The 14,432-nt window shown below is 39.3% G+C and overlaps 1 protein-coding gene across 1 annotated transcript in view; it reads right to left on the bottom strand.

The window, feature by feature from the left end:
* Positions 1-2,447: 2,447 nt before the first annotated feature.
* The window catches only part of LOC131437235 (uncharacterized), a 44,582-nt gene continuing 32,597 nt past the window's right edge, over positions 2,448-14,432 (bottom strand). Inside the window, exons 2-3 of the mRNA XM_058606442.1 lie at positions 6,310-7,827; positions 2,448-4,420 (exon numbers count right to left, since the gene is read on the bottom strand). Of these exons, the coding sequence (XP_058462425.1) occupies positions 3,980-4,420; positions 6,310-7,827 (1,959 nt within the window). The 3' untranslated portion in view covers positions 2,448-3,979. The remainder of the gene's footprint in view (positions 4,421-6,309; positions 7,828-14,432) is intronic.

The following is a 14,432-nucleotide window of genomic DNA, read 5'->3' as shown; positions in this document are numbered from 1 at the left end:
GAGGCAAAGGACAAATCATACTACAAAAATGGTATCGAAAAGTTGGAAGATCGCTATAATCGCTGTATCGCCTCTGATGGCAATTATGTTGAATAATAAAAACGAATTTTGGCAAAAAAATGTGTGTTACTATTAAACGATACGAACTTTTCAGCCGAACTGTTAGTTCTTTTTTTGAAGAACGGTAGTTCTTTAATTCAAAGTCATGGACCTTTTTTTGCTCGTTCAATCTTGCTCGAGAACGGTAGAAAACAGTTCACTAACCTTAGTTTTAATTGGAATCTCGGTTAGTCATTCAACAAGCAGACTAAGTATGGGAAGAACAAACGAACGGCTCTCGAGAACTAATTCTTTTATTAGAACTCTGCATCACTAAACGGTTCTGTGAAATTAACCTTTTTTGCCCATCTCTATTTCAAACGTTGTTGCTAATCGTCTTTGACGGAGTGCGGATGGAAGACGGTACGTAGAGAAGGTGAATGAACCATGAACTGCATCAGTTCCTGGGACGACCAACGGCCAAGATCGGGTGCTTACGGTGGGCCGGGTATGTTTCTAGGATGTCGGAGAACAACCGGGGTAAAATGATCCGACCGGTATGAGACGCGCAATTGGCAAGATGGATCGATCAAGTTGAGGATGACCTGCGGGCTCTTCGCAGCTAACAAGGCTGACGCCGACCAGCCATGAACCGAGTTGAATGGAGATGCTGAGATGAGACCCACAAGGTCTACGACTGGAAGAGTAAGAGTAATGGCGTTTCCGATTTTAATTTGCACTACACCGGTGCAGTTCTACACGGAGGCATGAATAAACGAATGAAAATGACTAAAACGAACAGTAACCATTGACTCGATTAACAATTCCATTGCACAGAGCTACACAAAACTTTCCATGAGTGCTACACCAGTGGTATCGGTGCAGAAAAAGTGTAGCACTGGTGTAGTGCAATTGGCAAAAACGAACGGTTTCAGTGCAACCTTAGCTACACCGGTATAGTGAAATTTAAAAACGAAAACGCCATAAGATTGATTCATTTCAAAGAAACTTACCTAGATAAGTTTTGAACTTTTCTTTTGACAAACCGGAAAAACGTTGCTCACACTAGGACAGTGTCCCAAACAAATTTCTTTTCACTATTCCTACTTCCGAATCGTCCAACATTAAAACTTATTCGTAAACAAACACAGATTTAGTTTGGAAAAACTGACATTTCTGCACCGGATGTGAACGCCTACTTCGATCCTGTGTGAACTTATAGAGGAGAGTTTTTGAAAAAGTCTACGATGTTTTCACGGTCTTATCTTGTTTTTTCTAGAGTACCTATAACCGCTATAACCAGACTGGTGACAGCTGTTCGTTTGAAATGACAGCTTTGTTTGGTTGGTCATGTGAATTACCACGATGGTAGAGGCCAGAGTAAATTCCTGTGTGTAAAAATGACCATGGAAAACCTCGGCTCCAAATTAACTCCACACTCACATCGTTACTTTTGTTATCTTTTATTATTTTTTTCTTCTTTCGTTTCTAATAGATAGATTTTTGATACAAAAATGTTCTTTTATCTGTGTACAATCTTGTCATACGAGTTTATCCATTCTGATTTGTGTTTTTTTTCTTTCTCCGCTATTGGTAAAATACAATTTTGAAAAACGGGAAAAGCCAAATGCTTTCGCCGTACTTTTATGAATCGTTCCTGAACAAAGTTGTTTTACCGGCTGGTCTATTTTTGTTTTTAAACACTATTGTTGTGGTTCGCACTGCATAGCTTTTAGGTTGACGACTCCAATTAGAAACTAAAACGATAAATCGCGTTTTATTAATTTTTTTTAAAAGTACTACTGCAACATGTAACATTCATTTTTCTTCCGCAAAAAAAAATGCTGAAAAAAAGAAGGATTGTTCCCCAAAACCAAAACTTCTTGTCCGGGTGATTCTGATACTAAACTAATGTAGTCGATCCAAAAACTGGAAGTCTCTTAAGTCTATTTCAATGCTTTGTACTGCGCGTTTGTTTTGTTTGACGGGAGACAGCTTGTTTTTTTTTTGTTGTTGTTCGGAATCTGCGTTATTTTTTGCGGTTGTTGTTTGGGTTTGTGGTCAACAGAGTTAAAACAGATTTTTGTTTCTCGCTCGGCCTACTATTATAAACAAATGTTAAAGCGGTTCCCGAAAAATACTGCCCTGGTGCTCTCTCTCTCTTTCTCTTTTTCTCCAATCCGATCTCTCTCATTGTCTTGCTCGCCCCGCCGCCAGCCATCCTGGTTTAGTTTCTTCAACCGAAACACTACCTAAACTACGTTTACTGTATTTTTTTGTTTGTTTGTTTCTTCTTCGCTGCTGCGTACAATCGCACTTGCTATGCTACGCATTTCAGTGGACGCTAAACAAACTGATTAAGTTAGGGTTTTTTGTTTGTTTGTTTGTTTGTATATATTTTAATGGGGACAATAATCAAACATTGATTAAGGACAAGATGATGTACAACGCAAATCTGGCGATGAAACTAGTCTAAGGTTTTCTCTGCTACCAGCGGCTTTTATTACAAAAGATGATACTTAAATTAGTTTTTTTTCTATACAAAATACAATCTTACCATTATGAAATATGTACAACGTAAATATGAATTTCAATTGTTGAAATCATAAAACAATACAAACTTGTACTTTGAGTGGAGGGGGTGTTTTGGCGGTTGAGTTTTACTTTGAGTGTGCGATGTTTTCCCGATGCAATCGTGTCAATTTTGACGGCAGTTTGGACGGCGATTTCTTATGGAATTCGCTATCCGAAAAGCGATGAAAATTGCACTGCTTGATTTGATTAAATATTCGGCCAACTGGTTTGTGTTCAAGATGGTGTTACGCAACCACGGAAGAGATACCAACTTATGGTCGGTAAATACCGGGATGCTGAGGTAGAAGAAATATGCCTTAGATTTTTGACTGAATTTACACTGCAGAAAACCGACTGCAACTCAAAGTAAAACCCCAACCGATTGAATTCATTCAACCAACACTAAACTGATAGATAATTTGATACTATGATGTTTTTGGTTAATTCTTACCATAACTCATTTCGCTATAAGTTCCGGATACTTGCGAGAGCGATAGTATCGAAACGGAAACGTTGCAACAATATATTTTTCAAAACAACAAAGGGATAGAAAGAAAAAGGCTAGATATTGCTACCGTATATTGCTGATATCTCTGACTTGTGGTCGCGAGGCGATCTCAAGATGAAGTTCACAATCCACCGGAGAAAATTGACTGGGCGCTTTGGCAGTGCTGTTTTGGCTTTTCTACCACAAGATCTAAAACTTCACCGGAGGTCACCACGCCGTTTACCATTCGTTCACATCAACCATCATCCTTCAAAGGGGGAGGGGGGGATACAATACTAAGTTAATTTTACCATTTCGCGAAGCAGATACTAACAGCTTTTGTTTAAAAAAAAGAAAAGTAAAAACTAAAAAATAAAGACAAAAACTACCACAATCAGTTGTGTATCACATTTTTGAAAGATAATCTAGGCTACTTTCAAAGATTTTCACATCGTTTTTTTGTTGTTGTTGTTATTCTCTCTTTGCAGCGGTTTTTAACTGATCAATCTTCGCAATCTCAAAACGTCGACCGGGCGGTGTTTTGCCCCACGCGCACACACATACAAAACACGAGAAATGAGATCTCTCGGGTGATTAATAATTATGCTGTTTTCAGTGTTTTGATGAGGTGGTACAAAACGTGGACACTTCCACCCGCTGAGACTTGGGTTAACTTTTGTTTTGCTTTTTTTTTTTTGTATTTCCGATGTCACCTATCATACAAACTGTTACCGGTCGATCTGGGACCGCGTGTCGCTCATTATGAGGGACACAGGACACACGCATGTAACGCACGTTCTAAGAATACTTGCTCTAAAATATAATAATTAGTAACTGAAAAAAGCGATGTGGCAATGCGGAAACCAACGCACACGTTGCTTAGGCTATTCGCGTGACCAACGGAGTCTTCCGCCGGTTGTGGTGTTGCTGCTGGTGGATTTGCTGGAAGTGCTGCCCACTGGTAGTGAACTGAAACTGCTGCCCATTCAGATGGATCTGATTCACCGTTGTGGTGGTGGTCGCCGTTGTCGCCGCGGCGGACGGTACAAATCCGGCTGTTCGATTGCTGTGCGTGCTGGTGGCAACGACGGCTGCGGTGGTGGCAGGTGAGATGGAATAATTGACATCAAGCCGGGCCCGTTTGGCGGACGGTTCAAGCTGCTGGAAGGAAAGCTGCGGCCGCTGCTGATTGTTGTTTTGCTGGGCCGAGATGTACACGGATTCGTCTTCGTCTTCGAGTGTCAGCAGATCTTTCTGGACGAACTCCAGGGTGAAGCCTTCCTTCGAGTCAACGTTGATGTCGTCGTAGAATTCCGGGACCTGGAACGGAGGATGAAAACAAAAATGATTAGTTAAGTTTTCTCCATTGTGATCATGACTGGAGTTCTTAACCAAGACACACTTATACTTCGTTTGATCAAAGCCGAGATTCGAACCATCGAAATAAATGAATCTGAGATCGAAAATATTATAACGCGGAGCTTCAAACAAAACGGTTTTACCTTTTTTATATATAAAAAAATAGGTATAGAATTCGCCGCAAATTTCCGAGGCCCGGAGGGCCGAATGTCATATACCAATCGATTCAGCTCGACGAACTGAACAAATGTCCGCGTGTGTGTGTGTCTGTATGTGTGTTGTCAACTAAGAGGTCTCCTCCCCGTCACCCTGAACGCTATTAAATAGTTTTGAGATCGGATGTTTACTTTTTGAGTTATACGAAGTTTTATGTCAAAATTTTTTTGACAATATCTGTCACATTTGAGCTTGAAAATGTTTTTATACTTAGATTCCACATGGTAATGGCTATCTAACAAGCCATAGATTGTTAAAATCCGTCCATTTTCAACGGAGATATCAATATTTTTGTATAAGCGACTTTTCCCCCTATTCCAGCAGTAGGAGTTTCGAGCGCTATATGACATAAATGCTGGAAAAACATAGCTTCCATATACCATACGACTCAGTTCATCGAGATCAGCAAATGCGTGCGTGACAAATAATTTCACTCAAGTTTCTCGGAGATGGCTAAACCGTTTGGATCCGACTTCTGATTGCGGAACCACAGGATGATATGTGAAACGAAATTAAAACAATGCAATTCATTTTTCTCGTAGATGGCGATCTAAGATTCAAATGAAATCTAACAATCATCTATGATTCAAATGAGAGGTCTTAAAATCCTATAAAACATCTTACTTTTTAGTCAAATCCGACTTCTGGTTTGGGAGATACAGCGTGATTAGTGTAAAAATGTCCATTTCACGTAAATTAGGACCTAAGGTCCCATATAAAATTGGTGAATTTTTAAAATTCATACCGATATAGAAGATGTTAATTGTTTGGCGTAATAATTTATGGCCATTCGAATCTTTTTGGGTTATGCTAGTTCCTGAATACCGGCTCTGGAAGTACCATAAATAATGACGAAAAACTCTAATGTGGAACTTACTTCGACATCTCATGGAATGGGTTCAATCGATTGTCACACGTTAAGATTGAAATTCGATACGATTTGCAGTTCCGACATTACCCCATTACATTGGAGCCTTTGGTGTTGATTTGGCCGGTCTTCCACGTTTTTCCTTAGCCGGTCCATCTGCTGTATGAGCAGCTAGATGTTTGTCGCGACAGCAGCCTGCATATCACTGACGATTTTTCATGATTTGTTGAAAAAAATGGAGGGCCGGTAACCGAAATCGGTAGACATTTTGAATATCACAAAACTCTTCCAAATTTTCAAATAAGCCTAAGTTTATCAAAATTCGTTGAGTTATCTTCGAAAAATTCAGCTGATGCGGTTAGTCGGTTGCATCACCTATACCATTATATCTCCGTAACCAAAAATGACAGCCATTTGAGCGGCTATTGACCGAGTTAGACTGGTGCTGATGTATACTGTCGTGAGATGCGACCAGAGAAATCTATTTCGCTGGGTCGATACTGTACCCTATATTCCAATCAGAAATTATTTTGATGCAGTGTACAATCGGTACTTCAGCAGGGAGTCGGTGATAAATGGACTTATTTATTGTGACGTTGGAAGAAATTTTTCCTTCGAAATTTGGAGATTGCATAACGAAATCAAACCGAAAACACAATATTTCGAATCATGTTTCCTTGAAATGAGTGTTTCATTTCACATCTCAACTATGTACTTGTTTTATGAACAACAAATATAAACGATAAATGCAAAAAAAAAAACTCACCTCCAAATCAAAATCGATGTCCACCTCTTCCTGCTCCGGATCGGGCATCGATTCGGGTGTGTTGATGATGAAACTGTCAGCCTCCTGATCGATTTCGACTTCCTCCTCCCCTTCGACTTCTTCCTCCTCCTCGATGTCGGACTGATCTTCGATGTCCGCGTCATCGTTTTCACCCTCGTCGCTGTCGCCGGTGGATCCATGCTTCATTTCGCCCCTTTCCAGCAGCGCCAGATGCTCCGGATGAACCATCGCCTTCCGGATGGCCATCGGATCCTTGCGAGACCACTTCTGCACTTCTTCGTCCATCTTGGTGATCTTGGCGGGATTCATTGCCCACAGACAGCCCTTCCGTTGGCCACCGTTGGTTACTGGCTTTTCGATTTTTTCGAAACATTTGTTCAGCGAGAGATTGTGCCGAACCGAGTTCTTCCAGCCGTTCGGAGCGGTTTTGAAGTACGGGAAATGCTCGCACATGAAACTGTAGATCTCCGAAACCGGCAACGAACCCGCCCGGGAGTTCTTCAGGGCCATCGCGATCAAACAGGAATACGAATACGCCGGCTTGGGAAATGCCCCTTCCGGTGGAGGTTTGGGTTTTGACTTTTGAGTCGCGGCGGCACCAGCCACGTTTCCATTGGTCAACTGCATCATGTTAGCCGGTTTTCCTCCATTCGGAACTATGAGGCTTCGGTTGAAGATTTTTTGAGTTGTTCCGTTAATGCTGATTAGTTGCGTTTGACCTTGGGCGATGGTCGTCGTACCAGTCAAGGTTCTTCCCGGACTGGAGTCACGTTTCAAACCGTTCACCACTGAGATCTTTTGGACGTTTTTGAGATTTTTAAATTGAACTCCGTTGGCGAATGTCAGCCCACCGATTCCGGCAGCCAATTTGATGGTATTGCCCTTGCCCAATCCTACCCCAAGGCCGGAACCTGGACTCGCTCCACCACCACTCGGAGGTTGATGGTTTCTCACCACTATCTTGTTACCTTCATCCTTCGGCATGTGATTGGAGAGATCCTTTTTGACGGTATCAACACCATTTATTCGATGGATCTGAGTCAGACCGGAGATCAGCGGTTTCTTTGCTTCCGGTGCCACCACCGGCACCTTAATCATGTTCGGTGAAAAGGTCAAATGGCTCTTCCGTTCCTTCGGACTGGGCAGCGTGGGATCGTTGATCGCCCGGACCGTCGTGTTCAGATTGACGTTCTGCTTGGGACTTTTGAGCAACGATTGCACCGACGAAATGACCGGCATCACCGAGTTCGGATTAACGCAGGCTCCCACGTCGGCGTAGATGTCCGTGCTGGACCACTTGGTCGGGGCACCACCGCACCAACCACTTTCCGCATCGTTCGAGTTGCTGTCCAGCTCCAGCGACGGCAGATCGAAGTTCATCAGCGAGCTGAACTCGTTCACACCGCCGACCACCGTGGCCACCTCGGATTTGATGTCGATGTCCAGCATGTCCTGCATCGAGTCCGACACGTACAGGTCCATGATGGGGGTTGTGTCCTGGAAAATCGATAAAGCGAAAAATGGTGTTGGAATTAGTATTACTTAAAATTTAAATTTGTTCTATTGATTTAAAACAAAAATTTCAAATTCTGTATCAATCGAATGGGAATCCAAACAGTGAAATAAATTCTTATATGACTTTGGGCACCACTGAAGGCCACCTATGTGTCAAGTTTTAAACCTCTCTCGAAACATTTTTTTTTCTGGTTACCCTGTTGGAACGTTCATCTCTGTTTCGATTGAGAGTATTGGTGAGTTACCCACGAAACGTGGGGGCTACGAATTCGTTCATTCTTTTATTCATTCGTTCATTCAATGTGTGAGGAGGATAGAATGTAGTGCTAAAAAACTACACCATTTTCAATGTCGTCCGATACAAAACCGGCTACCAACACCACTATCGTGCGCATTAAACACGGTTTGTTGTGGAAAAAAAACGAAACGAAACAAACCGTGTGGTGGGGTTGGTGTTGGTTGGTTGGAAAATGAAAAGTACAGTCCCGGCCGGCAAATCGGACCCTTTCTTTCACACGCAGCCAGCATAGAATTTGAGCATCAAAACATCGAGGAACACACGAGGAGGATATCCAGTTAAGAGTGGTTGAATGGGAAGGACAGAGAGAAGGGAGACGGCGGCAGTCACTCTCGCACACAGGCGCACTAAAAACACGGCACGACGCACTGCGACGGACGGGGCATGAGTGCGATGCCTGCTGCGCGATATGTTAGGTTGGGTAAACATAATATCGAAAAATAAGCGGAGGGAACAACGAAAAAGTACAGTCCCGCCAAAAGTTGGTCTGGTTGCGCTGAACACTGGTGGACTCTTTTTAGCCTCTTCTTGTGGCCCGCGAGACAGACAGCAGCCAGGAAGAGGAACCGTGAATGAGAGTGAACAGAAAGAACAACTCGCCAGTAAAAAAAAAAAACACTTCGGTTGGGATGGAAAAAAGGCGCGAAATTCGTCAAAAATAGACAGTATAGGCAGGCAGGCAGTAGTAGATTTATGTAGCAAAAATCAGACTTGTAAATTTATGGCAAAATTATGGGGGGCTCATAGGTATTTAAATTGAGAACCGCGTGCGGAAAAAATACAGAATTTGCAGACCTTTAAGGGGTTCATAGAACTTGCGAGTTGAGTGACGAAGAGTTTGTTTCCCGGTGAGCACTCCGTCACTGTTTTTTTTAAAGATTGGCTTGCTATGTTGGATAATTATTGGTCACTTTCGTGAAGCAATGAACTTTTTTAAACGCTGCAGTCAAATTTGATGGCAGAACTTACACGCAGCGATGCCAACCCAACGGATTTCTGTCTTTTCTACGGATCTACGAACGAATCTCTTGACATCTACGGATTTTGCATAATTCCTCCAAAAAATCTTCAGGTTTTCCATTATTTCTCTGTATGCCAATGAAAATAACTCAATATTGTTAAACTATCTCCATAAATTTTTGAGATAGCCAAGTAGAAAAGTAATCATACATCTTTACCCCACCGATCACTCAGTTTATGGATTAGAATTCCAAGCTGTTAATTTTACATGAATATTTGATGATAAGTACATTTGAAAAGAAATCTACGGATTAGATCTCAGAGAAAAGTGACATCACTGCTTACACGCCCGTACAATTTTACTCTCAATTGAGCCATTTGTACTCATTTTTGCTCATTAAGTTCAAAAAGTGAGTAACATTGATTAATACATCTGAGTAACTTCTACATTGACAACAACAAATTAAAATCTCACCGTGCTTTGAAAACGTTGTGTGAGAAAATTGTGCAAAAGTTGATCGTAGAAGCAATTACAGGTCAGTGTCGGACCGGGTCTCGGTTTTCTCACCATACTTGTGAGGGCATAATTCTGTTCCGTCAAAGGTAAGTTTTAAGTTGTTCAACGAAAATTGTTTGATAATGTTTATATATTATTCAAAACCAACTGATTCCTCGAACGTACCTTGAAACGCGACATCGAGAAAAAAAAAAGTTTTATAATAACAATCTACAATGAAATTGAAATGACAACTTATTTATAAGAGAGATTTGTTTAGCTTATTTGATTTTGAAAAGTCAAAATGCCTTCGAAAATTTTTAACGAAATGTAGGTTTTTAAGCACCATGCGCGCGGGTGGTTTTAGGAAATTTTGAAAAATTTGACAAAACCAAAAACATACAGACCTTTGAAATACTTTTATCTATCTACAGGGTGAAAATGGCTGGAAAAGTCGGAGGATTTTCCGAGTCTTATCAAAAGTAGTACTGAGCTTTTTTTGTAATTTTTCACAATTATTTGAAAAAATAATTCGATGGAATGAAATTTTTTTTTTTCAAAAAAACCTTATGCTGGCAACAAGGATCACATTCGGAAATATTTTTGGAAAACCTTTTCACGCTTTTCATGGAAAATCAACGAATTTCATATAACCGATTTCGTGGAAATTTTTGAAATTCGTGGATTTTCTATGAAAAGCGTGAAAAGTTTTTCCAAAAATGTGTCCGAATGTAATCTTTGTATCCATCGTAAGGTTTATTTGAAAAAAAATTTATGTCATCGCATTATTTTTCCAGATAATTGTGAAAGATCACAAAAACACTCATTTTTCAGAGCTGTTTTTAATAAGACTCGGAAAATCCTCCGAATTTTTCAGCCATTTTCACCCTGTAGATAGATAAAAGTATTTCAAAGGTCTGTATGTTTTTGGTTTTTGTAAATTTTTCAAAATTTCCATCGAAAATTTCCTAAAACCACCCGCGCGCATGGTACTTGGACGATGGCCTTAAACTTTTGTTTTTTCCACAATCTCTAGGCAATCAATTACCGAGAGATAAATATGGAGTTATTTCAAGGGGCGGGTAGGGTCTAATACATTTGAAAAATCATTTATTTTTTTCTTTGCATTTTGTTATAGTAAAACATTTCAAAAATATTCTGCGAAATTTTCAAGCCTATCGGGATAAAACTCAGAAAGTTATGGGCCTTTACCTTTGCATATCTCATATTGCGAAGAAGTAAGCGTTTTCTGCTTCGATTGCCTTTAAAACTTGACAAAACATTCTTGAAATGTTTTATTATAACAAATTATAAAAGAAAAAAATATGATTTTTTGAAAATGTCAGATCCTACTTTCTACATATAAAAAATCAGACCCCAACGTTTTCCTTTCCGTTGTTTGTTACTATGGGGAGTTTTTTTAGCTACAAAATGGTGGATTTTTCTGTGAAAAATTGTAGTTTTCACTTTGAACAACCACCAAAAATTTAGAAAAAAAAAAATCAAACAGAAACGTTGGGGTCTAGAAAAACTTCTACTCCAACTATGCTGCTTTGATTTGTTTACTTCTGGTTAGTTTGCGCTGAGATACAGTGGACACCGCTAATCATGATTTTCAAGAAGCGTTCTCAAGAATACCTCTTCATCGACTCATCTCTCAATATTTTTTCACGAAAAAATTACAAAATTTTGTTCGAATGATGCTTTTTATCATGCAATACATTTGAATTTACCTTGTTGAACAATAATTCTGAAAAAAAATTCGCCAAAATGATTATTTTTTCAACATTTATACCCTAAGCCCCCCTTAATTGACGGCCAATTACAGGGAGGCTGGTGAATTGCAAGTTGGTTTTGAAGAAAAACGGCATCCTCGTTGCTGCGAACTACTTGGAATAGCTAGAGGTTATCAGCGGAAAAGAAAGATTCACATCGTTGAAGTATAGGAGGACGATCAGAGGTCCAAGACATTGCCTTGTGGCATGTTAGAACCAAACCCCAATCTGTCCCAACTAGCAACTGTAATGGCGTGGTTCGTTTTGTCAAAGGCAGTGGAAAGGCCTGTGTAGATAACGTTAGTTTGTAAACGGCAGGGCATAACATCCGTCACAAACGTCGTGAAGGATAGGAGATTGGTAGTGGCTTGCTTGATGAGCAAATGAATCAAATGAAATATTCAAAAACGTAAAAGACATCGATCTTTTTTTGTTATTGTGGCTCTAAATGCTTTACATCTCTTGTGGAAGAACCATAACAAATGATCAGAAAGCACGAGTTCTTCATAATGATTTGATTTCTAACCAGTTTTATTTCCTAATAGCCCAACTAGTTTATCCTATTAAATTGGTTTGAATCTAGCAGATTAATGTAACATTTGTCGTATCGTATAGGATACATATCTAATACCGGAAGCAATGTGAACTCTGAAATTGTTTTGGTAAATTAGGCTGATATCGATACAACAATAGATTGTTTAAATCATCAGTTCTACCAGTTCCAAAAGCTCAAACTAAATGTAATTCTCCTATCATCAAAAGAAAATTAAGCATAGATTCACTGAACAAATCAAACCATGTTATAAATAAAAATCTACGGTTATTTTCAGCTTTAAAAAAAAGAAGTTAAATACTCCCTGCAAACGGTGCATAAAGTCAAAGTCGACAACATTTTCAATTTTGTGAGTCCTGTTGAAATCAATATCTGACACAAATATGAGCAAAACACAAGTATTGTCTCCAGATGACATTACTGAAACAAACTACGGAAATCATTAGTAAAAATGAAGGAAAGTTCTGATGCTGATTAATTTGAAACTGCTTTTAAACCCTTAAAAATCGTTGGACGAGAGAATTTCCAATGGATTGTTCAACATTGAACCTGTATGGGACGTTTAGAAAAGGCATATGAATTGATCTCACCACAACCTGTAGGACAATAAATAACACGAAAGAGAAAATTTTTCTTCCACATTAGATTATTTATGAAAGCTGGAAAGAATAGACAAGAAAACATTGTCTTGAAAAATTAGGAATAAATAAAAACACTTTGTTGAACCAAGTGATCAGTATAGTTAAAAGTTACTAACAAAAAAAATGAATACTAGTGCACTTCGGAAGCGTTTTGGGCTGCTCTTATCCAGAATCGGGTGAACTTTTCGCGCCAGTTGGTAACTTTTAATAAATCCTGGAGTATCGATTACACGCCAGAGAATAACAGAATGAGAACAGCCATATGAGAAGATTGCTCCGATGTCCGATGAAGTCTTCTTTATCTACCTAGTGGTGTGACAATGGCTTTCTGTTAATCATTCAAACAGTCTCGTTGAAGCATATTTTTTCATTAAGATAACATTGAGATGACACGAATTTGTGTTGATTTTCAAATACAAATTCATTTAGATTGATCCGATCAGTTCATTAAACCCGGCTACCGCACACTCGCCGCATATCCGACAACATTCTCGCAACCAAAAGTATCAGTAGTTTTCATTTTAACTTGATCATTAAAAATGTGCAGATTGAAAAAAACGCGATTTGTGAGTACGTCATTCATACTACGCTAACTGTGATTTGATCTTCGAAATTGATCAATGATCCAATAGTAGCTTTCCAACGAGCCTAGGTTTGTTGAAATCGGTTCCGTCATTTCTGAGAAGTGGAGGCCAGAAAAATTGCGTTTTTGGCGGTTACGTTACTTATACCATTATATCTCTGAAATCTAAAGTGATTTACACTTTACACTTCGTTTTAGACTTTAGTGCACATCTCAAGATTGGCTTTAAAACGAGCCACATTTTTCTAAAATTGGTGAAGCAATCTCCAAGAAATTTGAGCGTATTTCCAGCATTTCTATTACCTATTATTCTATAGAAGAAGGCAAACAAAAAGCAAAAACAGCGTATATTACTGATCATTGTTGAAGTAAATGAAAACCGAAATCTCAGCGAAACGGCTTATTATGAAGCGGAAAATAAAATACGTTTTTAGATGACAACACCGACACACGAGACCTTCGTAATCATGACTGAAATCAACGAGTTCTAACTGCTTCCCTATCCACCTCGTTCGCCTGATTTGACTCCTTCAGACTATAATCTTATAATTCCGCTTATCTTATTTTCCGCTTATAATAAAACTCAAAAAAAGGCTCTTTAATAAAAGCCAATCAATAAGCATGAAGAGATCATCGAATCTCCGGAGAAATATTTTTCAGGCCTTTTGAAAAAATAATTAGTCAGTTTTATTTGAATTCCCTTCAATACTGTTATGTATGTTATTCGATTTTTTTTTTCAAATTACAATCAATTCTTTTCTTTTGCAGTTTTACACGGTTCTTTAAAGCGATCCGTTATCCGTTAAGTTATGCGGTTTTACCTTTTTTTATATATATAAAAAATAGGTATAGAATTCGCTCAAACTTTCGAAAATTTTTCCGAGGCCCGGAGGGCCGAATGTCATATACCAATCGGTTCAGCTCGACGAACTGAGCAAATGTCTGTGTGTGTGTGTGTGTATGTGTGTGTCTGTATGTGTGTTGTCAACTAAGAGGTCGAGATCTCAGAGATGGCTGGACCGATTTTGATCAAACTAGTCGCAAATGAAAGGTCTCCCAGTCACCCAAAACGCTATTGAATGGTTTTGAGATCGGATGTTTACTTTTTGAGTTATACGAAGTTTTATATCAAAATTTTTAGTTTTTTGACAGTATCTGTCACAATTGACCTTAAAAACAGAATATGTTTTCAGACTTAGATTCTGCACGGCAATACCTATCCAACAAGCCATAGATTGTTAAAATCCGTCCATTTTTAACGGAGATATCGAAATTTTTGTG

This window comes from Malaya genurostris, chromosome 1, assembly GCF_030247185.1.
Source record: "Malaya genurostris strain Urasoe2022 chromosome 1, Malgen_1.1, whole genome shotgun sequence".
NCBI lineage: Eukaryota > Metazoa > Arthropoda > Insecta > Diptera > Culicidae > Malaya > Malaya genurostris.
This window is presented reverse-complemented; position numbering and strand designations above follow the sequence as displayed.